Here is a 27993-nt window from a genome sequence, read left to right on the forward strand (position 1 = left end):
TGTTGTACCTCATTCACAACAAGCTCATTCACAAGGTTCACAAGCCCATTTTTCAAGCTTGTCCATGTCCCTCTGGATGGCATCCTTTCGTTCTGTTATATCAACTGTACTGCTCAGATTAACATCATCTGCAAACTTGCTGAGGGTGCACTTGATCCTGCTGTCTGTGACATTGCTAAAGACGTTAAACAGCACCATGAGTATGACTCCTTTGGTCAAGGTTAACTAATTTACTACAAAAGCTGTAAACATTACTTATGGGTTGTTTTAATATAACACACAACAGAAAGTTACTGCCTTGTTCTCTGAAGAAGCACATCACTGTAATTCCTTCGGGCCTGTAATAACATTCATCAGCAGAAGTAGGCCAGAAGAAATCAGATCTAAACTAACAGTGATGTCAGGATCAGGAGTGACATTTGTTGATAGTGTTGATAGTGTTAAAAGTGAAACTCAAGTTACTCAGAACAAAAGAGTGTCCAGTCCAGATGGAGATGTATTGCTAGAGCAATTAACTCCATTAAAGGTATTTGAAGAGTGGTCCCCAGATGTGTGACTATATGGATCTTTTCCTTAAATCTTTCTGGCAGTCTTTCATGAGCCAAACCACAACTAGACACTGATACTCTGGCTGTTTGTTACCCAAAGCAGAAGTATCGTAAATTGATTTTTGTAGCTGCTTATGGCTCTGCTGCTTTTCACTGCTTTCACCCAAGCTTAATCATCCCATCCTGACTTAACTCTGACTTTTGCAGGTTCATCATTGTGTTGGGAGTAGGACGGAAGCAGAGAGTGATCTGGCTTGGGCATTGCTCCTGGTTCCTCTGACCCCAACCCTAATGTGGTTGCTGGGGGAGAGTGATTTCAGGAAGGGAAGACGGAGAGAGAGAAATGACAGATGATGTGAGGAGTTAGCAGAACTGTCAGGATGATCATAGCTGGCAGGGGAAGAATCTCCTGGTTGTGACTGGCCAGGCCAGCCTTCACATACTGACACTGGGGGGAGCAGGCTCTGCAACAGGGGAAAAGGAAAGTGAGTCTTCTAAGGAAAGCTGAATTTCTGTGTGCTTTAGGTGAGAAGTGCCCACGCATGGAAAACTTGTCAGCCTCCAAGGCACCTCTGGAAAGATAAAGCTCGACTTTCACATTTACGTCCTATTATTTGTCATTATCTAAATGAAAGCATCTCTATCACTTGAGGATCTCTTCCCTGATTATCTACTGGTGGAGCTCAAAATCTCCCACCTTTTGATGTTGGATTTCCATGCTGGAATTGGCTGCTTAATACTAGACAAGATACATTCTTCACACCTTCCCAGCAATCATCAAAAGTGTCACAAGAACCTTGTCGGGTGTAAGAAAATTGAAGCCATATAGGCGCTCTCTATCTTTTTTTTTTCCTTCTTCTTCTTTTTTTTTTTTTTTTTTTTTTTCCTACAACAGTCTTTTTATTTTCTTATTCTTCTGCTCTCAGAGTTAGCCTATGGGAGGTCTTCCATGTCTTCAAATGTAACTATGGATCCTATGGTCCACACATTCCACATACGTGAAATCAGAGGAGTTGTAAGAGCTCTGAGTCTCCTTTTCCTTCCTGGGATGGCTTGAAAATGCTGTGGCCTTCATTTATTTCCCTCTGGGCCTTACGACAGGGAACTAAAAGCTGGTATATGTTTAATGCATTCAAGCTAAAGTCATTTCTGAACAATTCTTCATCTGTTTTTGTTACCTCCCAGACTTTTTGCTGTGATTTGCTCCTGTCTGTTTAATCTGAATCGTACAGACCCCTCTGTGATTCATAGCCAGTCAGGTTTAGGTGCTCTTTGTTTTCTGTGTTTAATTATTGTAAGGAATGGACACAACAGGCATCTCTATTATATTGGGAAACTTCATAAAGAAACAGATGCCTTATTGTTATTCTCTATGAGAATGTTTAAATTGCAAGATATGAGGTAAAAGCTCCATCTGCTGGAACAGTCCTTGAAGGCCCTGTTGGAGACAAGCTCCAGACACCTTCTGGCAAATAGGTATCTGTAGGGCTCTACACCTTCATGTAGAGCCTACTACGGCAGAGAGGAAAGCATAGACTGGCATGGGAAAGACAGCAAACAGAAGGCTGCTAGAGATTATTTTATTTGTTTGCTGAGGCAGCAACACCACGCTTATCTTAATAATCATTAATACTTGTGCCAGGTCCTGTATTTTGAAGGTCATCACCAAGATCATGCCTCAGACCTTCTCAGGAACGGCCCAAATGCTGCAGTATCCAGCAAATCAATCATAGTCTGTATTTCATGAGGCTGTGCACTGCTGAGTGATCTGGAGTCTGTAAGAAACAAGTAGCAATGCATTTGAGATGAAGAAAAATTGGTATGGGGAAAAATTGAGACGAGTAAGTTATAGTGACAAAGCAGTACTAATGCTCACTACCAAATGAGCAACTATATCGTTGTCATCTTCATGAAGACTAGGGTATATCAGCGTGTTGCTGAGTGCTCAGAAGTTGTTCATAAGAGTTTCAGAGGTCCTGGAGATCAAGACATCTAATATAGCTTAGAGGATGTCAAATGACCCAACCAAAGATATTAGATATTCAAAGAGGTTCTGATCAAGCCTGAATATTTTCACTTTTGAGACTACAGCTGTAGTAAAAGACAAGACTTTATGGCTGCAGTAGAGTGTAAGACTTAATGTTCTGAAATACCAGAAGGCCCAACTGCTGCTTTCTAGGGTTTCACATTCTGCCATCGAATTGCAGTGAATACTCAGATCAATAGGTTTTACTCTTAGCAACCTAAGTATCATGCCAAGAATTTTAGTGAGATATTGGAGAATAACACTCTTCTACTTCCCTAATAATGCAGCCCACTCACATTTTACACCTGTAAATCTGCGGTAGTGATTAGGAGCATTTTCAGAGTTCAGTGAATAAATCTTTGGAGACTGTCTCGTCCTGTTTTGTAAATCATGGTTTGGCTGTAGCTCTCTGTCCAGTTTAATCTTTTATATGCTCTCCCTGTTCTTTTTCGGAGTGTCACTCGCTAGAAAGCTTGCCCCAAATAGAAGTGGGTGTTGATTCATTTGAGAGTCATACAAGAGATTGTGTAGGAGTGAATAAGCAGCTTTTGCTCATGATACGTTACACCAAATAATAAAGGAGGTTGTTGCCCTCTTCTAGGTTGAAGAAATGTAATGAATGCATACAAACCATTTTTTCTATCTGAAATTCAGTATAGTAAAATTGTTGTCAACCCTGCCCAGGTCTGGGGATTTGGAACTGGATGATCTTTAAATTCCGTTCTTCCCCAACCCATTCTATGATTCTATGAAAGTGAACCTTTACCACTGACATCTCCAAGCTCAAGACTAGCTTGCAGTTCTTTGCTGCCATCATTAGGTTTCTAGGACATTCCTTCATGCCATATTGTTGGCCTCAATGTTCCTAAGACAAGGCCTGTTTTTTTTCAGGCTCTTCATGTCATTGCAGAGGGGTTCATCAAACACTTAGTATGTGGATAAGCAGATGAATATTCTACTTCCCCCAGTGGACAGAAGCTACGACAACGAGGGTTTCACTCACAACAATCTAAGTTTATGGATATAATGATTGAAAGACAATATCCTTCTTCTCTTTGATGTTTTCTCTAGACACTGAGAAGTAGATATTGAACTGTATTGTACTGGTGAGAAGCAATTGGTGCCTAAAACACTGGTATGAAGAACTGCTGGTATTTGTTAGGCTTTACCTCTAGCTTTCTGTCATTTTAGGTCAATATATTCTTTTTAGGCACCATAAAAGCAAGAGGATTCCATTTCCACCTCACCTTTATATAGCCAGTCCTGGAGAAAAAGGGTGCTCCTTATTGTCCTTCCTGCAGTGACTGTGGTCGTGACAATTCCAGGGCAATATCACTGTAAGGCGTGGATATCCACTTGAACTGTCTGCAGAGATGAGTAATGTGCTTTCAGAAGGAGGTCTACTCAATACCCTTGAGTAGAAAGTTGTCAGACTTGTTTGAATAGTTTTTCTGCTTGTTTCACAGAATTATATTGTGGCACAATTGAATTATATTGTGACAAGCAATATGTAGGAGATGTACTTGATGTTCTCCCACTGGGGAATCATCGAGCTCCGGATATAGCATTATCAAGACAGAATGACCCTGTTGCTCTATGCTTCCAAGCTGGCAAGCTTCCTCAGCAGACTTTTGATATCTAGCAACTGGTGGCTGCTGAAAAAGTCTTTATAAATGTTCTTCTATATGTTTTCTTAATACAGGTCTTCCATGACAGAATTGTTTACAAGGGAAAATACTATGTGCCCCAGCTGCTGTTTCATATACTGCCTGTGCACAAGTTACTTGCCAAATATTTATTGGCTTCATTCTGTGTCTGTTTAGTTTTGTATTACTGACCCATTACTTTCTACTGCTTCCCTGTATATGCCAGCTAATATTCCAGATTATGTGGTACAAGGCTGTGATTGTTGACTTGTACCAAATCACCAGCTGTCCCCCAGCCTATCTGCAGACAATATTCCTAGTTGAGTAGCTGCTGAGTGTGACAGATGGGAGGTAAGCAACTGAATAAAACCATCAGTTTGCTTCTAATACATTCAAGAGATTGTTATAAAAAACAGCAAGTTCTCACCTTGGAGGAGTTACTTTACACAGTGCAAGTTTTAAATAGGAGTGCTTAATGCATTATGAATGTGGTAAAACGATGGTTTCTACATGCTTGACATGTGAATGCTGGATTAATATGAAATTATTGGGATACACCTTGCAATAATAGAAATATATCACATACTTACACAAGTACATCCAATTTTGTATTCTAAGTTCAATATTCACAGAGTTCTTCAGGATTTTCATTATACTCACTTTTTTTTCACTACAGATTTGACTTTCACCTGAAGTCTCACAGTGTGCTTTCTAATGTTTGCTTTGAAGCAGCAGTAAATTATCATATTTGAATGCTTTTTGTAAGCCTTCTGGTGCAAAGACTGATCTTGAGCCCCTCAAGGCTAGCTATATCATGCAGTCTTCCACTGCAAGCAGATGTTACTGAAACTCCATAAGAGAAATTTCATTACTACCATGTCCCTGGGATTCTCTGCAAACCATTTTCTGTGCTCTTTGTGGAAGAAAAAGTAGTACGTCTCTGGGACCATCTTCCTGTCTCTTAATGACCATATCTAGCTCATCAAAGATACACCTTTCTGGACTGCTTAGAGATTATAACCAGCTTTCATTAATAAGCTGGGCTGTTTTGTTCATCTAGGCACTTCATTAACTGATGTGAAGTCTCCATCCTTGAGATATTCCAGACATGACTGGTCATTGTCCTGAACCTGACTGGATGGATCAAACTAAATGAACTTGAAAGGTCTCTTCCAACCTCAACAGCTTTCTAATTCTGTGGTTCTGTGGTCTCAGAAGCAGTTGCTAGTGCTTGTTTTTGCAACATGTTGTGAGATGGCAATATGGAATTTTCTACTCTTGTTAATCATTATGTCCTTGACAAGGCAGCTAGGTCATGTGCCAGTTCAGGTAAATTGCACTTCAGTTTTCCTTGATGCATTTGAAATGTTTTTCTCATACTGTCCTCAGGGGGTGTTGATATCCAGTCATTTCCACTGAAATGTACACATGTTCTTGAAGAGAGGTAAGTTATGTGTTAGTAATGAGAGTTCCTACAAAAGAAAGGACCTCCCTTCCAAATCCCTCAGCAGTAGTTCTAACAACTGTCATTGAAATCCAAAGGCGAATTGTTTCTTTACTCCTTAAAAGGTCATTATTTTGTTTCAGATCTATGTCTCCCTAGTGAAGAAAGTTTTTATTAGCTCTTTATTATGGGATCGATTACTCACCTTGCAGTGAATGAATCTCTGTAAGATGTAATCACAATGGGTTGAACAATTTTCCTTGGTTCTTGCTCTGGTATGGGCCTTCAGATTGTTTATTGCAATAAGAAAAGGGCTGTGGCTTTCCCTCATCTCACATGGGGAGATACAAACACCCTGGGACAGCCTAATATATACCACTGGTCATAAAACCTTTTTCCATGCTTTTAGCATATGAAGACTTAGACCCCCAGCTGGTGAGGGATAACAGTTTCTGTGGGAAAGGAGCTAGCTTTCAGGCATGCAAGAAGCACATGGTGGAAGTTTTCTGTTTCTGCTCTGATGTTATGGCACAGCTCAGCTGCAAAAATACTGCACTTAGAACACATTATTTTTCCTTCTTTCTTTCTGTACTTAAGACCCTGGTGAGATATCAGTTAGTGTCAGTGTCTGGCAGTGTGCTTGGCAGTCTCCTTGATTTGGGCCTCTGCTTTCTCAGTTTGTGCAGTGCTAACATGTTTATGCACTGCTGGAAGCCAATAATTATGAAGGTGGCTCTTCTGGATGTAGGAATCAGCCAGGATATGAATTGAGGACTCCTCTTGTCTTCTTTCACTTAGGTCATGGAAGGACTGCTTCCATGAATAACTTTCCATCTCTATTGACATACAATAGATTTGAATCAGTGGAATGGAAGTGAAAAGCTTCATATTGCTTAATGGTGTATTTTATATAACAGATCTGAAAAAAATGAGCATGGGAGCTATCTATTGCATACACTACTCCTTTTCACAAATTTAAGAAAGAGTAGAAATTCTAAAATATTTTTTCAGTACCAAAAAGATGCCAGGCTTTCCCCCACATCGTTTCTAGCTGTTCTCAGTTCTGAGTATGAGCTTATGTATATTATATTAAGAATAATCACAAGTATTTTGTACTGCATATTTAAGAGAGAGAGGAACTGTTTCTTCATGCAAGTGATTGTAATAGTAATTGTAGGGGCCTGATCCTAGTCCATTCAGTGAGAAGAGACATCTGCTGAATTCAGTGGGTGTGAGGTCCTGCCCTGACCTGTGATTATGTACTTGGGTTCTGCATCTGCATGGATCCTGCTGAACGCTGGAGGTCTACATTTAGACATTCGTACACTGAAATTTAGCATTTTGAAAGATGCAGAATGCAGCTGTTTCCCATCATTATGTTTCACATTTACTTAAGTCAGCAGTTACTCTTTTCTAAGCAGCAAATTTCAACAATAAACAAAGCAAATGCTTCCAATGGAACCTCTTGATGACTCCTATTTAATTTAAATATATATATTGTGGCAGCAAATACAGCAATAACATGAAAAATAAAACCCACTAACATTTACTCTAAAAATGATATGTAGGTGTAGGAGGGAGAGAAAAAGAAGATGTATTTTTTCTGATTACTCATGCAGTATTTAGGATGATTATTGGAGGAGCATGCACTATACTTTTTTATGTGTAATAAATAGAGTTCTCACTTTACAAGCACAGTGAAATTCCATCCTAATTAGAATTGGAATGAATGCATCAATAATTAGTTGATACTTACTTATACCAAACCCAGAGGCTAAGTAGCTAAGGTGGCTGTGTAGCACCATGATGGGCTTTCTGAGGAGTTTTTCCCTTAGAACTGTTCTGCACTGGGAAGTGAGTGGGTGTATGGGAGAGAGAAAAGATGCAGGGATTTTTTTGGACTTAGGAAGAAAGGCCTGACAACAAATAGAGTAATAAAATAGTGATTTCAGTAAAATAGAATTAAAAGAGGAATATAGATAACACATAAATCTTACATCTCAGAAAATGCAGTAAACCCTGCTTTCAGGTGGCATCAGATGGACCTGATCCAGTTGGATTTTCCTTCTTGCACTCATGCTGTGGAACCTTCTGTTTTGTTTGTTACACTCCTAACCTCCCGGTAGGCTGGGATTGTATCTCTGTCATGTCATTCACAGACAAACACAGGACACACCAGCAGGTTCCCTTACAACTGGTACTCAACACATGGGCTTTTTGAGCCCTAAGCCCAAGGCCCAACAGAGTGGTATGGCCTTGTCAAGATCGCCAATTCCTTGAATACAGTGTCTTCTGCAAAGCTCTCAGCACTGAATCTTGTAACAAGTCTAGATTTGATTCAGTATTAGCTATAATCAATACTGAGAAAGCAAGGATGAGTTTTATTTCCAGCATGAGCTGGATTCAGTGGCGTAATAACATACACGTAGATCTTCCAGTAAAGACATATAAATTACTTAGAAGATATGATATCTGGAATATTCAGTGGAGTCTGCAGGAGGTCCCTTTTAATGTGGAAAATGCCAAGTCTCTTTTTCTATACGGCACCCATTTGCCTCACAGATGATTGTACTATATCACTTCTATCCTGGGATGCTGTGGTGCCTCAAAAGAAGAGTGCTGGCATACAGCACAAGTAAATGAGAGGTGCACCTGGGCAAAGGAGTGGTTCTTGCCCTCAAAGCCTGCACAAGGTCAGGACTCAGGCAGTAGCAGCCAAGGGCAGTGGTATAGGATGTCCTCCCCACTGTGGCTTGGCACCTCAGCTCACTGTGAGCAGGGAAAAGCTCACAGAGGCTCACCGGTGGAGCAGCATCTCTTTTCCTGCCTCATGCAAGATGAAATTGGCAGCAGAACTGGGGAGATGGACTTTTCTTCCTTGCAGTTTTTCCCCTTGTTTCACAGCCACTGACCCTTTGCAGAGCAGGCTGGACAGGGGCAAGCAGTGCTGACAGTAAGAGTTGGGTGGGTTTTTCTTCTTTCCAGTCCTCTAGCCTTGGCTGATTCAGCCAAGCACAGCCTTCTGTGGCTCCAGCTCTGCTGCTTCAGATTGCTCTGAGGGGGAATATCAGTCCTTTAATAACTCTGTCAGACTTATCAAGGGATTTGTTTTATTAATTCTAAGACTGGGTACAGCAAATAGATTATAGCCTGGACCACTTCATAGGCTTAATAAGCCCTTTCTGTGCTTACTTATAACTTTTTTTTTTCCAAATCTCCCTCTGTTAATTACTGTTTTTTGTTTTTGTGTTACTATTTATTGAATGTCCTCGGAGCTGTGTGTGTCACAGAGAATATGCCTGAAGTTCATTCCTATCCATCATTTTTCAGATGATAAGAGAGAGATGGAGAGAGCACAAATTGCGCTGGATTTGGGGGTAGTAAATGTCTTTGATGGCTGTCATGGTGATGGTCTGAGAACAAAACAAAGCTGAAAATACTCAGCATGTGAGCAGGTTCTTGCTCAGCAGGAGGGAAGGTGCCCTCTTTCTGTGGCACACAGTAGATAATGTCCCAGTTTCCAGTCTCTGTGTCAGTCCTGTAAGTGATACAGACAGTGGTGAAATACTGCGGGCCCAATTAGAGTGCTTTGAAAAGCTAGCAGAGTGTTTGTAGTGAAGCCAGTTTTGTCTTCTTGGGTTGGTACACTTTAGTCTAACTGCTAAAAACAAAAAACTGCTAAGAACTGTTTATGCTGTTCAGCATTGGAAGTTCACTGTTGCCCCTCAGCAGCAGCAGGCTCCCTGTCATCTTTATGTCCTATAACCTTCTAATATTGCTTTGCTGGATCTGAGAAGGGGTAGCTATGTTGATGAATCAAGAGAAGGATTTGCTTGGAAGGAAGACATTTAATGTAGGGAGATCCATCCAGTTCACATCCCTTCTTTCTGCCTGGAAGATCTAAGTTACAAGTTTCAAGTTAAGGCTTGAAACAGTGATTTGAGCACCTGGTGGGAAGGCAGGGCCAACCCAGGGAAGCTCAGGTGCATTCAGTGCACCTGAGTGACTGGTGGAGGTGGAGACCTTTCCAGACCTCATTTAAGGGCTGGCAGTGAAGGCAAGAGTATTTTGCTGGAGATCCCTGCTTGCTGGAGGCCTTCCAAAGGTAAGCAGGTTCTTTTCTTTTCTTTGTTTTTGTGGCTGTGGCTATTGCATTTGAGCAAATCCTTACTTGCTGCAGTTTAGGACCTTGCTGTTTTTTTTTGTATGGCATTACACCACCCCAATCAATTGAAATAGGAAGGTCAGAGGGAAGAAGCTTACTCCTGTTTCCTCAGGTCTGTTGTGTGAGTTGCCTCCAGATTATGAGAACATATCACTTTATGATGTGCTGTGACCACAGGAGAGTCATGTTGGTTGATTTAATATGTGTTAAAGTTAGAACTGGGGGGAAAATTAGGCTTATAATGAGAATCTAGTTTCAACTGTAATTAGAACGTGAGGAAACAACTGTCTATAAGAACATCTATGTCTTGCAAGTAATTTTTGAAAGGCTTTATGAAGCGTAAGGTCCTTCTGCCTTGAAGGGAAGTCTGAATGAGGGTAGGAGGTACAGAGATGTCTAGATAATGCTTCAGAAGCCTGATAGAACAGTTAGAAGTCCAAGGTATATCTAATTTTAGAAGGTCATATATTCTTATTTCATCTAAGCTAGAACTCATTGGGAAGGAAAGAGAAACCATCTTTCTCTTCTTACTGATGGAGATTACCTATGAAAATGAGAGGGGAAAAAATAAAGTAATTTAGTCCCCTATTCTTTTCTGAATGGCACTGAAGTGGAGAAGGCTTATCACTTGTAGTTTGTAACATGATGAACCATATGGTAGCTTTTGCTGTTTGCATAGAACATTGAATGATGATGACGAATTGTAGTCTGTGGAAGATTGTGTACTGCCTATGCTCTTCTTGGGCACTCGCTGTCAGAGTAGTCATATTTTTCTATGATGTGATTTGTTTCTATTCCTCCTTCACAAGAGGTACGGCTTTTCTTGCGCTCAGAAAGCGGATTTTAGGTCAGAGTACCTCTTCATAGGGTTGTGTGAGCAATACTGATAAACAGAAAGGGAAGGTAGAGATGGTTAGCACCAGGCCTTAGTGAGGAATGAGGGTCTTGAGAGAAGTGGAGTGCTCTTAGGCTGATTTGTTTGAACTCAGTCTTTATTTCTTATTCATAAACTTGTCAGCCTGTCTTTCTGACAAGAAATATAACTTGGTTCTCACTGGGCTTTTGGCTGGATTGAGTAGTACTGTATGCCCCTCAGGGTGGGACAGGCTTCTGATGGATTTAAGCCTGTGCTAAAATCTACTGAATGTACATGCTGCCCTGTATCACTGATTGACCCCAGAGTAAAATTGAAAAACTGGTCCTACTGTAGCTAATGTAGATGCCTTTCACTGTGGATACAGAATGGTAGCCATATGCAGAAGGTCTTGTTGGGTCAAAACTCTTCAATTAAGAATGAATTGACTAAAATAAGACATGAGGTAGTAATTAGGCATACTGTGATGGTATCATTCTGAATATAGAATGATTACCCATAATTTTTTATAAGGCAACAGGTAGGTGCAGCCCTACATGATATATTCAGCTGCAGGTTTTAAATGAATAAGTGGAAATAGTTTGACACCACATCATTTCTAGCTCTGGAAGAGACTAGGCAAATTCATGGAGAGAGTGAAGTCCATCAAAAACTACTAAGTATTTTGATCTTGATGCAATCATAGGATCATAGAATCACAAGATTGGAAACAAGATCATCTAGTCCAACCATCTTCTCACTGCCACTGCTACCACAAGTGCTAAACCATATCTCGCAGCTCCTCATCCAGACGCCTCTTGAACACTGCCAGGGATGGCAACTCCACCACCTCCCTGGGCAGCCATTCCAGTGCCTGACCACTTGATCTCTACAAGTCTATCATTGCTGGAAGCTGCAAATAAGGTTTTTGTGAATTTTCTTTTTCTTTGACTTCTCCCTGAGTCTTTGTGCCTGGCTGCTGTCAGAAGTTTGGTCTTGCTGTGGCATTTGCCCTGTTCCATTACCAAAGCTCTTAGTCCTGGTGCTTGGCAGCTGGTACTGATGGAGCTGCCCAGGGAGTGTATTTTGAATTAGTGTAATAAAGTAATAGGAAATGAGACTGGGAAAGGTCCCAGCAGCCAAATCTTTTCAAGACAAGATCAGGTGTAACTGGAAAATTAATGAAAAATACCAGTCAAGTCTTCTCTTAACAGTCTCCAGTGCTGGTGGCTAGCTTCCAGTACCCATACATTTCCACGGCTACTATCTTATTACTACCACATTCTCTAACATGAAAATTAGAAGCTTCTTTTCATTTGATCTATAGTGAATCTGGAGTGCATGGTATTTTATTCTACTTGCTCCTGCTCTTCAGAAGTTTTGGTTATGTATCCCTGTGTGCTATACAGGACTGTGGACATAGCTGGCTGAACAGAGGTATATGGAGGTGCTGTGTGAAATAGAGGAAAAAGATGTATTTTCCCCTAGTGTTTGGGTCTCTAGGATGAAACACTAAAATCTTCATCCTGGAGTGATCAGACAACATATCTAGGCAGTGAAGATCAACAGATTGCTTGGAGAGCATCAAGTAATTTCCAGTTGAGTTCTTTTGCTAGTGGAAGACTACAGAACAATAGAGTTTTTCCCTGGCAGTGTAGTCAGGACTCTGAAGAATGTATATGAACATATTTGTTGGGATGTGTGGGAGGGGATGGTACTTTCACTGAAAGCTGTGAAATCAGTGAGCAGCTTTATCTAAGAATAGTAATGATACAGAGTTAATTAGAGGGATAATTATGAATGCATTTCTCTAACTTTATGTTGACTTTAGTTTTGTTTTTCACTCTTACTGGAGCAAAGTAACTGTGTTTTTTGAGTGGCAGGCATATTTAATCCCTCTATGCCATCTTGTTTTGGAATCGCTCTAAGTGGCCAGGCAATTGTAGCAAGCCCAATGTTTTTTTGCAAATATCTTCTTAGCTAGCTATACTCTGCTGGGTATCTTGACTGCCCGAGAGGAGGAAGTTTGGCCCTTCGCAGTAGAGTATCCATTTTCTTTATTAGGCACAGAATCTGTTTACACCTAGTGTGCTTTAGGGGGTGACTTGTTGAGGTGCGTGCCAGTAAACCTCGCATTTGGCCCCCTGGAGTGCCCCTGAAATTCATAGTGGTGGAACCAGGCTGAGTGTGGAGAATGGGAGGCATCAAATCAATGTTATTAATTCAGGTAAGAATCTCTTCACCTCATTAAAATCTGAAACGTTTCAGAACAGCATTGTACTTTTAATAGAATCAGTCAAGTTATGGTAAGGTTTTATTCTGCCTTTTTGAGTAGCTCTTATTGTTCTAACTCTGACATACTAAACTGTTGGCGTTTGTATAAGCTGTTAAACATCTGCGTCTTTCATTTCAGAGCTGGCTACATTTCAGTACTGGATGAATGATCCCTATATCACAGCTAATAAGTGTTTTGGGATCCCAAGTATACGCTCTTTGGACAGCACCACAAATGTATGCAATTCTATGAAATGTATCAGTGAGTACTATTCTCAAGAAGCTGCAGCCTAAGAGATCCCATAGGACAAAGGACACAGAGAAAAGTAATTGATAGTAATGAACTTGTTTGTGCATGTGTCACCACTTGTCTCTGCTGAATAAAATCAGAAGTGTTCAACACTTCATTAACATAAATTACAGGGTTCTATTCTTCTGAAGTGAGACAATAAGGCCTACACCTGCTAGTACTGTGAAGTTCTTCGTGATCCCAGCATGCAGCTCACTGACTGACATCATAGACTCAAGTGGTCTTGGATTTGTCCCAGTATCATGAATGTTCATAAATAGAACTAGTCTCATCTGTCACAGTTCCACTGGAATCAGTGGAAAGATACCATGGTAAGACAAATGATGTTAAGTAAATATATAGAATGGGATCACAACACTATCACAGTGAATGCTAACTCTGTTTTAAACTTACCTGAGGCAGGACTTTAACTTAATCAGCCATAAATAGTGTACAAGATGCCTATTTCCTGTGTGAGTACAGACTACCAAGATGATTCTTGGTTCTTGGGACTGGTCTCATTACTGAGACTGGTTTTACCAGAGCAATCTTTTTTTTTTTTTTTTTGCAGTTTTTGCACTGCTTCCTGAAGAAGACAAAGAATCTGCACAGTTTTGCACCAACAGTGGTTCCCAATAGTTTGACATGTTTGTTCAAGTCATGGTGATGTGAGTTGATAGGGCCAGTGTGTACCACAAATCTGTACTTCCTCTGTTTTCCAGGTAGAAAGGAAAGGGTGCTCTCATGACATTTTCCATTATTACTAAACTTATTAAAAAAAAAAAAATATGAGAACAAAAATTAGCTCAGTTGTTTCTGTTAGAGGTGCTGTAGTGATCTGATCTAATGTTAGCTTTGTTATTCCTGATCACTGCCATCCTCCTTTCCCTTTCACCCCACCCAAGTGGCTGGGGCTGCACCAGAGAAAGGCAGAAGTCTGCTGATTCCTCTTGCAACCTAGCTAAGGTGCAGCCCTTTACAAAGAGACAGTAAATTGAAATAAATTGAAGTAAGTCTTTGTCATAGGATAAAGCAAAACCCATCTTTTCTGAAGAGGCAGGCCTTTCTGTGGTTGAAATGCTCTGAGCTGTAGAAAGTTGGAAAACTTCCGTCTGCATGGCAGCATGTCCCACAGTCACAGGTTGGTTGATGGCCATGAATTCTACATGCTCCTTGTTTCATTGGGGAATGCTGCACTTCCTCAGTCTGTGTGGTAGGTCAGAGACCCTCAAAGTGGGAGGAGGGTAGTGCTGATGGAAGGTGAGAAGTGATGTATTGAAATGGCCATTTTAAAAACAAATCAGAAAAACCATGAAGAGAATTTGAGAGAATGTCTCAGATGACAGGGACCGAAGGAGAGTCAAATAATCTCCCCAGCTATGGTTCTGTTGTCAGTATTTGCAATTTCTATTCTTTAGGCTTTCTTCCAACTGGGGAGGCACCAGCCCTGTACGAACATGTCATCAGAGGTTTCTGCTTAAGGGTTTCTTTTGTAGATATATGCAGCCACACTTTCAATTGTGCTTCAAAGCTGAGCAGGACCCTGTACTGCAAAGATACTATGGGGTTCCCTGGGAGGACTGGCATGGCAATTCCAATTGCATGCCATTTCCCTACTTGTTGTAGGGTCTTCTGTGGGGGCTGACTGGCTATGTGCCATTTTTTGTGTTACCAAAGAAAGCAGTGCTTTCTCACGTGTGTTTTAAAATAAAAATTTCACCATTTGAAAGCAGCATTTGCTAGCAGATACCACATGGGGGGGTGTCTGCAATACAGGAAACTCCCTTTGTATTTATTGTAGGAAAGCAGTACCTCTAAATGACTTTGGCTGCCAAGTAGGTAAATAATGCAAAAGTGTCACAGAAATGCAAACTAGCTTTTATGATGCAATTAGTGTACTTATAAATCATGTTGTGTGAAGACATCCCTCACCCCCCCCCCCCCCCCAGAAAAAGGAATAAAAGGAAAAAGAGGAGGAAAAAGAAAGCTAAGTATAAAACCAATCAGGTTCAGAGATGCCTGCTCTTAGAGACATCTGCATTAAGCATATAGGTAAATGGAAATCCCTTGCTGGCTGCCTGGTTAATTGGCATTGAAATACTAGGAAGATGCTCATGTAGCTCTTAACACTTAATTGTTCCCTTTTTTAACAACTTCATGACCTGTTTAATTCACACACAGTTAAATAAGTATTAGTTAAAGCAGTTTATCAGTTACAGCCCACTGCCTCTTCTCTTACTTGCTTAATGTGCTTCCTCACCCTTGGTTTGCTTTCTCTTTTTGCCCTTTCTCTCTGGTGATCCTATTTATCCTCCAAGCACACTTTGGTTTCTTCCTGGAGCTCACGCCCTGCTGGTGCTGCCTGCTGTTCCCTGGGTCCTGGGGCAGCCTGGCTGTGGTGGTGCTGTCTGAGAATGCATGTGGGTCTGGAGCCTTGTACTTGTTTGGAGCAGACACTAGAGCAGCTGCTGGGTTATCAGTAATAATTGGGGTATCTTACACTGTTCCTTCTTTCATCTTTTACTTCAGAAACATGTGATCATCTCTGATTGCAACTCTGATTTTTCCCGAAAACACCTTGGTTCTAGTCCTTCAGTGGACTTGTTTCTTTGATATGTTTGTATTCTGCAGTGGTGGTAAAGGTCTACTCCTTTTTGTTCTCATCTTATTTTGCCTTCCATCCTTAGTGCATGTGCTGCTGTCTGATGCTTGTTTTTTTTTTTTTTTTTCTGTCTAAAAAATTATTTTTCAAGCAGCTGTTCAATAGTAGGTTTTTGTCTGAGTTCATGTGCCATGACACCAGATCCTAGGTACTGTTATGAGTTGAAAAAGGAGAGGCAACAAAAACCGCTCACCAGATCTGGCATATATATTTAGTACAAGCTATGGAAGTTAAATGAGGGTGCAGCAGTCCCTGCTCTGTGCATTGTTTTATTTGGGTTATTACTTCCTTAGCAAAGGATGGTTTGGTATGTGTGGTGTGCCTCAGGGACTTTACCTCGAGTGAATCTGGAATCATTACAAAGTGATAAACAAAAAGCAACGCATGCAGGAATCAATCACTCACCTTCAAAATGTGTCTTGGGACAACGAGTGGAAGTGGTTTCATAGGAATATTGTAGGTTTGGACAGGAGGATACTGACAGAAGTTGGAGGGGATATTCAGGGAAGGAGAATACATTCTTAGACCTTGGTGTGTAGCCAAAGCACCTGGCATGTCATGCTCCTGGACTTCTGGCAGAAATGTTCTTGGATCTGTAGGAACCTGAAGGGTTAATGTAGTGCTCTGAAGCCTTTCCTGAAGGATGGTGCCTGCAACAGTGCAGCTCCTGGGGCAAGGTTCAGGCCTCCAAGGAGGAATGCTATGGAGGGACTTGGCCCCACTGTTTCTGCAAGCAAATTCATGTTTTTCTTTGGAGGACTGCCTTAGAAGGAAGGTTTCTGGCATTTCAGAGGTTCTTCCCTTGTGGGATTGTAAGTGTGGCTATTCAGAGCGAGACATAACATGGGATGCTAAAAAAGATGTAAGAGGCTTTTTTTTAAAAGCACATTCTCTGGGTTTGCTGGGCTCTGCAAACAAAAAAAAAACCAAAAGGCTTCTACATTCAAAGATGCACCTTTCTGTGATCGTTATCCTTATTATCCTTATTTACATAGCCTTGCTCATGTGTATTTTGGAAGACTAATTTATTCTGGGATTTATGTGATTGAGTCCAAAAAGTGGTCCTATTTAACAAAGGAGAAAGTATTGAATGCCACTTGGTCTGAATTCCACATCCTGTGGAAAGACAACATGGGATGTGCCAACCCATGATGCTCCTCCCCCACCACTACTATTGTCTGCAATGAAGGATGGGATTTCTTGAGAATGATGGGCAGGAGGAATGAAAAGGAATGGGTTCTCTTCTGGACTTTGGGACTGAGTGTCTTGCACCTGGTCATAAATTCACATGGCCCCTCATAAAAGGGGAGCAGGTTACTTTCTATTTGTTCTGAAAACTTGCTTGAATTTATGTGCACTGGAAACCTACTGCAGGCAGGTAGGTTTTGTTTCTTCCTTTTGCATTTGTGTGTGAAAGCTGGAATATTTTAACCAGTGTTCTTACAGGAACTCTCTCCGGACAGATATGACGGTGGATTCACTTCTACATGCACAGTGGAGAGGGAGTCAAAACCTTCTCCCTTGCATGGCTGAGTGCTTGGCTGCAGATGGGTGGCCTTCTAACAAACCTAATTACTTCTGGTTTTGCATGAAATTGATTTCCATGCAAGGATGCTGAGTTGCTGTGTGACTCTCTAATGGCTTTTCTCTCTTCTCTCTCTTCTCCTTTTCTCCCTTCTGCTTGCCATGAAAATACTTCAACAGATGTCAATCACATTCCAGGTAAGTATTACCTTCAGCAAACTGAAGGGCTGCTCTTTGCAGAGTTGGTTGTGGGCAGTTACAAAGGGCAGAAACCTCATCTGGCCTCCTGGGAGCGTTCAGCACAGATCTCCATCCTGGATTTCACAAGGTCTGGATTGCAAAGTCTATGATGAAAGGAAGACTTTGTGACTTTCACTGCTATAAAACATTCTTCTTCTGAAATTGAGCTGTGTTGGTCAGTTAAAGGGATGTTTTCTGAATGAAAATGGCATTTAAAAAGTTGGTTGTATTGCTAATAAGATGGCATTAAACACTGCATTATATATGCAGTTTTTCTTATATGTATATGTGCAGGAATACAAATCTAGCTCATCTTCCTGCTCCTAGCATAGTTTGCTCTGTTTGCTAGTCCTGCTGAAAACCACCTGGTGTTCATTTCCCCTAACAAAGGGTTTTATTGTTCTTATTTTAGGTTTAAAAAAAAAAAAAGTGAGGATGTTTCTGGCCAAATGTAAATGTATGATTTTACTTAGGTCTGAAGGCTTTTGTTCCCTACAGTGTGCTAATAATTCATTTAAAAGAATTGCGTTGCTTACTTGGGGAATTCTTCCCATAGGAAACATTTTACCACACAGAACTCCAAGCCTCCCTCTCTATATTGTTTTCTCATTGTTGCATGGATCCAGTTCCTCCAGCTTTAGCTACAGGAGTTAATTGAACTAGAGTACCTTACTCTGCTGGCCACTGAAGCTTAGGAAACTCTTTTTTTTTTTTTTTTTTTTTTTTTTCTCATGCTCAGGCAGCACCACCTGGTTTATCATTGTGTGAAATGGAAATGAGAGCCAAGCAGTAGTGTTTCTAGGGGTGTGGTGGGATGATGAGAGAACTGAAGCTTTTTCTTTTTCACTTTATGCGTAGTATTTGCTATACCCAACTTGAGGCTGGAATGATTTTTCCTTTCAGTTTGCTTCTTTTCTACCAATAGACAATTAGGTTTTGTGGAACTTTTCAGAAAGGTGCAGTGAAGGCCAGCAGCTTGAGTAATTTCAGTATATTTTTTTAACCCTTGGGACTGCTGTCACTTGTCACCTTGTTGTACCAAGATCCCTTGCAGTCTGTGTGCATCTTAAGTAACAGTAATAGGAATAAAAGTGGCCCAATGGCAGATGTTGCTTGGCATGCCTCAGAAAAAAAGGCTCTGTACACCATAACCTGCAGGGGCTGAACATGCATCTTTCCTGCTCCAGTCCAAGGTGTGCAGGGATTCCTGTCACCCTTGGGATCTGAGGATCTTCCAGAACAAGCACCAAAGGCTCAGTGCCACAGGTCTTCCCCACCACAGCCTGAAGCTGTTGGTGTCTGTGGCAGTGGAGAGTGCTTGAACTGGGAAGGTATGGTGTTGCTATGCTCTACCAAAACACAGCTCTCTTATTTGTGATATGCTGCGAGCAAGCGTTGTCTTGCACAACAGCAGGGCCATCTCCAAGGTGTGCAGAGGAGAACTGCATCACTGATAGGAGCCCAGGCAGAGAGAGGCAGCACAACAAAGCCGGGACCATGCTGTGGGTCCCACGTAGTGGTGCATCTTTCTGTTCTGCAGATGGGTTCTTCTGCCTCACTTCTCCCTTATCCTTTTCATTTGTATTTTTGGATGTACTATTTTTATTCTCCTAATCACTGATACATGTGTTCATTCTTACTGCTTGTGTACTTTCTCACATGGCTTTGTAGTCACACTTGGATGCTCTCTTCCATGTACTGTCGGAGTCATCTGTGTCTGTTCTCATTCCGACAGCTTCCCACCTCTAATTATAAGGCTCTGTAGCTGCTTGCTCCTAGACTTCATATCCACCTGCTCAGCTCCTCTTGGGAAGAGCACAGCTGCTGCTGCATGCCTGGGCTGCCCCCATGGGTTTTGCTGTGGACCTTCCCTCTACTGAGCTGTATGGAGCTTTTAGTTCTTCCCTTTCATCTAGCTACCCAGGTTGTGAGGATGGAGCCACAGAGTCCTGCCAAAATGGTTTCTTTAACCATTCACAGTTTGCAATATAAATTAAGGATTTTATGATCTACTGGTAGCTGTTTACCCACAGGCAGCAGAACAGCTGTAAAGGGACCATTGATTAACTGAATGAATATTCTTGTCAATTGGACTGGTCAGAGCTAATCCTTCAGTAGAAGATGGTTGTGAATTGGCTGGGACTGGCTGCAGTGGGGACCACAGCAGAGGGCTCTGCTGGATGCAGTTCCTGCAAGGTGGTCTTTTTCAAAGTGAACAGAGATGTAGTAGGGATGAACTGAATGGACACAACCCTAGGAATGATTTAGTTAGGGTCCTGAGGAGAAATTAGTCATTGTTTGCCTGAGCAAGACTTCAATAAGGATGCTCATGCTTGTCAAGGGCCTCTGCATACTAGCAGTTTTTTCATCTGGTTTTTAATCTTTCAAGCTCTGTTTAAGTGGTACCCATATGCTGAGTTTTGCTTCCTTGAATGTGAATTCTGCTTCTTGGGCATGAATACACGTGAATTGTGTGGCAGACTATTTGAGGTTTCCTATTTGCAGAAGGTATTAGATACCAAACAGCAGAAACCACCTGTGCCATGCCTTCAATGGTACTTGCACAGGTGGTCAAAAGCTCTTTGTAACAGCATATATTCTTTACAGATGCTACCACTGTTCTTGTTTTGCATGTCCTTTACAGATGCACTGTCCACAAACAGGATTCTCTTGCACTGAAATGTTAATGTTTTTCAGTTCTATGCCCATCCGTTTGTGAGAAAATAGCATTAGTGATGACTGTGTTTAGAACAAGAATTCCAGGTCCAGAAGCCTCTTTCTTTCAAAGCAGATGCTGTGGAACAATTTTAAGAAACAAAGCTAGCATTGCTCTTTTTCTGGTATATCTTCATAGTTTCTGGTGGTCACTGCCCTAAGGACTTCCTGACCTGACAATGTTGCATCTGAATCATGGTGTATTTACAGTCATCTAATGACCTGTTTTCTTTGGACGCTTTGAGGCTTTTGTTCCTTACCTGCTTATAAATATTTTTCCTGTACAGTAGCCTGTTGTTTAGTTAGGCAACTGTGGAAAGTAGTTCCTTTTGTTGTTACAGCTGTTAGTTGAGAATTTCATTCAGTGACTCCTTCTCCTTGTTTACTGGCTAATAGGGGAAAAAATGCTGTGTTCACCTGTTCTGTGTTATTTGGGAATTAATCTCTATATATTGTCAGGTATTTCATTTCTAAGCTGAGGAATCCTAATCTGTGCTTGATAGTACTGCCTTTCCTACTTGTATGCCGATTTGGTCAGGTGCTCTGATTTACACTGATTTACATCTTATCTGCTGTCCAGAAAATGCATTCACCCTCAGCTCTTGCTTCCTGCATATGTTCTCTTCTGCATGCGGTCATCTTTGCTAATACTTGCATCTGTATTTTCATGCTTTCAAACACCAACCTCTTCCTAACCCTCCTCATGTGATTTGATGTCTACTTCTGCCCATGGATCACGAGATAAATGACTTTCTCTTCAGCTCCCGTTTCACGCTATTTCTCTCTTGATCACTCAGACTTGATGTCACTCATGCTGACTTACTGCTCCTGATAATGACAAAACCTATTCTGGAATTATATAGCAAGGGAAGCAAAGGGGATGGAAAAGTGGAGCTAGAACAGCTGCTATGTGTAATTGGATTGGAAGTGGGCCTCTAGCTACAATAACAGAACTGTGCTCCCAGCTGGCTCCTTGCAGGCCCCTTGGCTGCTGAGCACCTCATAGATGAATCAAACAAAAATGACTGCTCCCCAGCCTGTGCTGCTGCTTGCTTGGTTATATGAAATGGGTGTTGTACATGCCAGCAGCCAGCAAATCAGGTCAACCTCTTGGCAGAGCTGATCTGTCTAGCAGGTACAAGATTTGAACTAGATCTCAGAATGATTTTTTTCTTTAGCTGTTTTTTCACATCACTCCATACAAGGCTTTTGCTCCTTATCTTGAGTCCCATCCTTTGGCCTTGCTGGGAATGCACAGGTTTTGGTATGTGGGTTCTCTTAGGGTGCTTCCTTGCTGTTTGATATTTAGAAAACCTTGAGATGCTTATTTTATGCTAAATACCTGAGGGAAGAAACTCTCCTTTCCAACTAAAAGAGGGAATGGCTGAGGGAAATGAGGTAGGAAGGCTCAGAGAGGAAAGAAGCTTGTTTCCTAAGCAAGAACTTCTTCCAGAAATTTAGGATAGGAAGTGTAAAGAACAAAGCCCATCACTTATCAGAGTGCTCTCCTTTACTGAATGTGTTATTTTTTAAAAAACCATGGTTTGCATTATTTCTTCACTAACTCCATAAAGGACTTGCATGTGTGTGCTGGAGTGGGAGACACATACTGCATCTGTTACTGTTTGAATGGGTCAGGGGGACTGGTACCCAGGAAAGCATCACTTGTGGATAAGTCTGCCTCTGGGGAGAGCTGGCTGGCTCTGCTGCCTGCCGGCCTAATTTCCCTCCATTATGAGCTTTTGAGCTATTCATCTGGCAGCATCATTACAAGGGAGTCTGCCCACCCTAACAGAACAATTCAGCAGTGTGCACACCCACTCACATGTGCTCACTCCCAGAGCATGGGCCCAGTGTCATGGGACAGGCTGTAATTAACTAGTTGAGGGAGTCCATCTTTTTTTTTTGTTGCTGTAATCTGCTGTCACTGTCAGCTGTGCTTTGTTCTCTCCCCACCTTCTTAGGTTGTAGTGGTTTTGTTTTTCCTTTTTAAATGTTAAGTGCCCAAATGCAGTGCTGAGGGGAAGTGAGGGATGAAGTTCAAACTGGCTTCAAGGTTTCCTTCATGCCCTCTTCCATTCTGCCGATTGCCCCTAGTGAATTCTTAAAGACGAGTCTGCTGCTTAATTACATCGGTCTTTCATACTATTGTACTCTGAAGTTACTTTTAAAAGTGTCCTTCTGGCTTCATAAGAATCCAGCATTGGCCCTTGATACTTTATACAATTAGTGCTACTTAATTCTACTATTTTGATATGGAAAGCAGATGGCTCAGAGTGTTTTTTTTTTTTTTTAAATGTAGTTCTTTGAAGCATTGCTTTGAGATCAAGGGAGATTAATATTAACCTTTAAGAGAATTATATTGATTTGGTAGTAGGTTAAAGAAATATATAAAAAACAAAAACTCCCAAGTCTGAATAGGAAAAGTCGTAGCAGGCATAGATCATGGCCAGTAAGCAGAGTTGTATGATAAGCAGATGCTTATTGTCTAAGAAACCTGTTGAGAGCCTCCCTCCAAAGCCCTTATTGTGGTTCACGTCTGTAGTTCAAGAACAGCAAGTCACCAGTTCCCTGGCTTTGATGTTATGTTTTGAACTTGCTGCCTATCATTTTTCTTGGGAAGTAGCCAATAGATTACTGTAGGACTGATAACATCTGTTAAGAAAAAACTCAGCTCTTGACCATGGTGTTTCATGCAAGTCTGCTCCAACCTTTTCCCAATTGTGTGCTGCTGGATTACAGCCCTACGGCTTCAGCTGGGGCTTCTTGTTGGAAAAAATCTAGGATTAAAAGGGAAGGCTGAAACATATTTCACCCGAATTTAGGAGAAAATTCAGATTTCATATAGCATTCCCCTGGAATGGGTTGCCTGTTGACCCAAGCTGTGATTGTACTTGTGAATAACATGTTTTGGGGCTTGACGAGTTCAGTTAGTATCCTGAGTTGGCCGAAAGCTTTTCTAGCTTTACAGTGAATGCCCAAATAGCACAGTGATAAATGTCCCCAGTGTTGTGGCAAAATCTGGTCTAGTTTTTAGGTCTGCATCTGCACACTCCTCAGACCTTTTGCACTTACTGCATGCCCTCCAACAAGAAGTGCTACCCTATACCACCTGAAGATGACTTTGATTTTTCTGATATGAAAATATTTTAGTACCTTGTTGTATCTTGAAATTGATGCAAAGGTGAAACAATGATGTCAGTTCATGTTTTGTGTTGATTTTACTGTGACTAATTCAAGGTTTTTGTTGTACATGCTGCAAATGTCACAGATTTTAGCTCCCCAAAGTTGAAGGTTTCAGTTGTTAATTATATTTTACTGGGATAAATTCATTCATTTTCGTGCCTACTTTACAATGCAAGGAAGGAAAGTTTTCAGATGAGGAGTATTGGTAAATTGTTTCATTACATTATTGTATCTAATAATGAATCTGGAATTCTGTTGGTGTTAATGTTAGCTAAAACAGGGATCAGTATCAGTGGACAAGTTAAGAGCTCATACTTCCTCTCACAGAGATTCACACCAAGCCCGTGCTGTGGGCCAGAAGGGCAAGTGTGTTTGGGAAGTGTTCTTGATTCTGGGCTACAAGCGAGGGACTTTGGACTGTGTCTGGCTGATGGGCCTGGTAGAAGAGGCATACAGCACTGAATTTCTGAGGATGGGAAGAGATTATATTGACATTCCTGACATTTGGGGATTTTTATAGCTCCTCTTGGCTTCTTCAGAGAGAAAGAGGTCACATGTAAGATGTGATTCAGAGTGCTTAGTGCAGGTTTCTGCCATCTACTCTGTGGAGATTTCTCTTTGTTGGTGTCCATCATCTCCAACTGGACACTGCTGCTACTGCACCTCTGTGCTTTGTTGGTCCTAACAATTATACTTTTTTCTTCTCCTGGCCTTTTACAATGACTTTTGTATGACTTTCAAGCACCCGGTTGGGTTGGGCTACGATTTGCATTTCAAGAATGATGGGCTCAGTGGCCATAAACATAGGCACAAATACAACCTACCCTCTTAGCACAGAAATACTAATCACTGAAATTATATCTTGTAACATAGAGCAGAAATACATCCTACAATATCAAATCTGCTATGTTTATTTATAGCCAAAACTAAACTAAAAACCATCGAAAGCTATGTTGTGCTTCTGATTATTTTTCTAAATCCACAGTAATCTTCAAGAACGTTAAGGTATTTGCATTCCTTAGACTTTACAATTATAAATCCCTTTATCTGGCTTGGAGTTCTCTGTGGGTGAACATACTCTTGGAATGATCTGGGTTTTAGATTTCTCAGCAAATGCATAAGAAAAAAAAATACAAAGGGGAGATAAATAAACAAATTCAAACTCAGCATGCTGCTTGTTGAAAAATTTAATTCTAATAAATTCATTTGACCTCTCAGTCTCCATGAAATTAAAGAAGTCGCAGCTTTGTTTGGTCAATAAACTCACTTCAGGTAGGGATGACTGTGCATAGCTATGCATGCACTAAAATCTCTGCTGTATTAAGGGCTGCGTGAGGTAGGAGATGTAAAGGAGGAATCAAGCTGAAGAGAAGGTCAGGGAACTATGTGTGGGAGGTGTCACTCATGGCTCAAGTTGATAGGACTTCGATTTTTGTATGTTTTGTATTTTGTTAGTTTCATGAGTAATGTGCCACATAATGGATAGGTCATCTGGTGTTTGATGGAAGAGCATGTTTTTAATAGTGTCTAAAGGATATTTGTAAAAAAAATACAGCTGTACAGTAAGCTGGGTGTGGAAATTGTTTGTAATTGGGACAAACAAGGTTATGTCAGAGTCATGAGAGAGAGAGAGACTTCAGCTAGCCCACAGACTACCACAGAGCTGGCAGTGACTGTCACCTCTGAGAACTGTATTGTTTCCTGACTATACCTTAAATTGTTAAACTGGTGTAGCTTTAGCTATAGAGTTCAGAATTTGCATCCTTGATTCTTAACAGAAAATAAATAAAAAAAAACAAGGTTAGATGTACTTTTAGTCCTTACCAGATCTGGTGTACTGGTGTGTGTGAGGAGTGTTGATCTGCTCCTGAAAATATGTGCTAGACCATCACATTCATGAATGAGCATAGCTTTGTGTGTAAGTGCACTTAGCCCAGATGTTTCCTCTGAGGCAGATGTCATTGAACCATGGCTTCCCTTTCACTGACCACTGAAGCTTTGAATTTCAGATCTCCAGTAGAAGAAAGTTATTTCTGCATCTCTCCAGAAAAGTCGATGCTCCCTGTTGGAGCTCCACTGAAGCTCTTGGGGTCTTCCAGTCCATGTAGCCATATGGATGTGCAGTGCCTCTGGAGTTGCTTCCCAGGGAATATGATGAAAGCCTGAGCTACCATTCTGCAAATGACAGCCCACTTCTGCCTGTGATGGAAGCTTTCCTGCTCAGTATGGAAAGCAGCACCTGAATACCTGTGTGTCCTTTGTGCTACACCCATACTTGATCTAGCTCAAGTATGTGAGCTCCAGTCTGAGAGGCACTGGACAGCAAATACATGTGTGCATGTATATAGCTGCCTCTTCTCTGTTTTGTTCCTTTTTTCTTACTTCCTCTTTCTTTTTTTCTCTCTTTCAAAGGTCTCTCACACCTGATGATGGGTGAACAAGGTATGTCCTTCTACTTTCTCTTTGTTTCGGTCACTCACTGTGAAAAGAGCTTTGTGCTTCTTCCCTGAGCTCAGCTTTGCATGATAAAAGGAGCCGGACTTGCTGGGTGCCAGTCAAACCATTTGCATTTTTGCCTGGGAACGTAGCTTCTTGTCAGCCTGGGACCCAGGAGTGAGAGTCTAGGGAGCGTGAAATGATTCTACTGACAATAAGGAAAGCTGTTTTCTCCCTCCATGCAGACCACCTGAGTTCCCATTTATTTCTTGTGCCAGCTGTAATGACTCCCACTCCTTGGAAAATGTAAACCTCAACGTTGGTCTTTAAGAGTGCAATTATTACAAAAAAAAATGTTAATGGCCTTCATGGCATGATCCTACTTCATTATGAATCCTGAGGAAAATTGTGTATAATGGCCTGTAAATCCTGTATCTGCAATTTAAAATAAAGAGAACACAGCACAGAGAAAAAACGGGTTAGAAGAAGAACAGGGGTAACCCCAGGCTGGGCTACAAATGGGATCTATGCCTGTATCAGAGTTCATGTTGTAATATTTCAGACTAGACCATGTTAGGAATCTGTTGTGGCATGATGGCATCATTGACCCCTTTTTGCATTAGTGGGTTGTGGAGCAAGAAGCTGATGAGCAGAAGTGAGGCAAAAAGGAGGTAATTCTATTTTCTTCAACAGTGTCAGCATCTTGCTTACACAGGTACGCAGGGAGGAGTTAAAGTATTGGTGATGCATTCTGATCTTGTGAATGCACCTGTCAGATTGTTGAAATCTTAGTTGAGGTGTGTGAGGAGAGAGACATGAGAACAGGACAGGGAGACTTGATTTCCAAACACTCTGTGATAGAAAGACCAGACTCGCAATTTGTCTGTGGAGAAAAAATAGGAATACTGCTTCTGAAGTCCACTGTGGCTTTTCTAGACTAGATGTACAGAATTGAATTTTTGCCACATCCAAAAAACACAGTGCCTGTGAAGGCTCAACAGTAAGTAGTTACTTGAATTAAAGGGGCATGATATCTCAATGAGACATAAGAGATACTGAGGACATAAGCAGTTGTTCTGTAGTTCAAGGCAGATGTCTCCTATGAGGTCATTAAAGCTTAAGAAACAGAAATGAAGCTGGAACTCAATGTTCAGTGAGTTAGCATTCCCATGTGGTAGGAAATTAGTCTCTTAGGGACCGGGTGTCAAGACCATGGTACTTGCTGTGTGAAACATCTGGCTAAGCTCTGGGAAGCAATGAGCTACTTCTGTGACCTCTTACTGTTCAACTGTAGTCATGGCTCTTTTATAGTCAAGAAACCACCCTTATTTGTCTACAATGTGCCAGGGAACAGTGGATTCTCTTTTCTTGCCAACCAGCTCATAAATATTCCCTTTTAATATTTAATCTCTACAAAAAAAGGTATAAAATATGTAAATGTATATATGTGTAAATATGCAATGTCAACATTATATACAAACACATTAGTTTTGGTAGATGAAATGTGTCTAGTGAATATATTATCACAATATTTATTTTTGTCTGTCCTATTCTGTCGTTTCCCTTGCTGTTTTGAATTTGATGTGGAATGGGGCATATCAGTGCTGTGCTATTGCATGAGAGCTTTGCATTTCTCAGTAGAAAATCAAGTTAAAGCCAAAGGGCTTAACCAGGCAGTTGCTGGTTTTGCAGTCACGTGTTTAAGCCTTGCTTTGTGCTTTAGTCGTGACTTTTCTTGTTTTTCCCTTAAGATTCTGTTTTGTTGGGTTTGGTTGCTGTATAACTATATTCATTTTCTTGTTTTCATATGTATGGCCAGAGGTGTAGTGATAATTTTTTTTTTTTTTTTTTAATGCTTCTTTCTCCTCTTGCCTACTCCATGATGGACACCTCTCTTCCTCCTCTTAACTGGATACGCACCTTCCTGTCTGTAGGTAGAAGTAAAGGTAGAGATTGCATTCTTTATAAGACTTCATTATTTGTAA

At 41.1% G+C, this 27993-nt stretch overlaps 1 protein-coding gene across 3 annotated transcripts in view; it reads left to right on the plus strand.

The window, feature by feature from the left end:
* Nucleotides 1-27993, plus strand: part of NRXN3 (neurexin 3) — an 891094-nt gene that overhangs the window by 13259 nt on the left and 849842 nt on the right. For 2 of the 3 annotated variants that reach the window (XM_042814126.1, XM_042814127.1), the window contains exons 2-3: nucleotides 17612-17629; nucleotides 25985-26014. In XM_042814126.1, the coding sequence (XP_042670060.1) occupies nucleotides 17612-17629; nucleotides 25985-26014 (48 nt within the window). Of the gene's footprint in view, nucleotides 1-17611; nucleotides 17630-25984; nucleotides 26015-27942; nucleotides 27955-27993 lie in introns of all 3 variants that reach the window. The other variant, XM_042814128.1, reaches the window with a different exon arrangement.

The sequence above is a fragment of the Centrocercus urophasianus genome, unplaced genomic scaffold (assembly GCF_019232065.1).
Source record: "Centrocercus urophasianus isolate 14NV4802_14NV808 unplaced genomic scaffold, USGS_Curo_1.0 seq_14, whole genome shotgun sequence".
Lineage (NCBI taxonomy): Eukaryota > Metazoa > Chordata > Aves > Galliformes > Phasianidae > Centrocercus > Centrocercus urophasianus.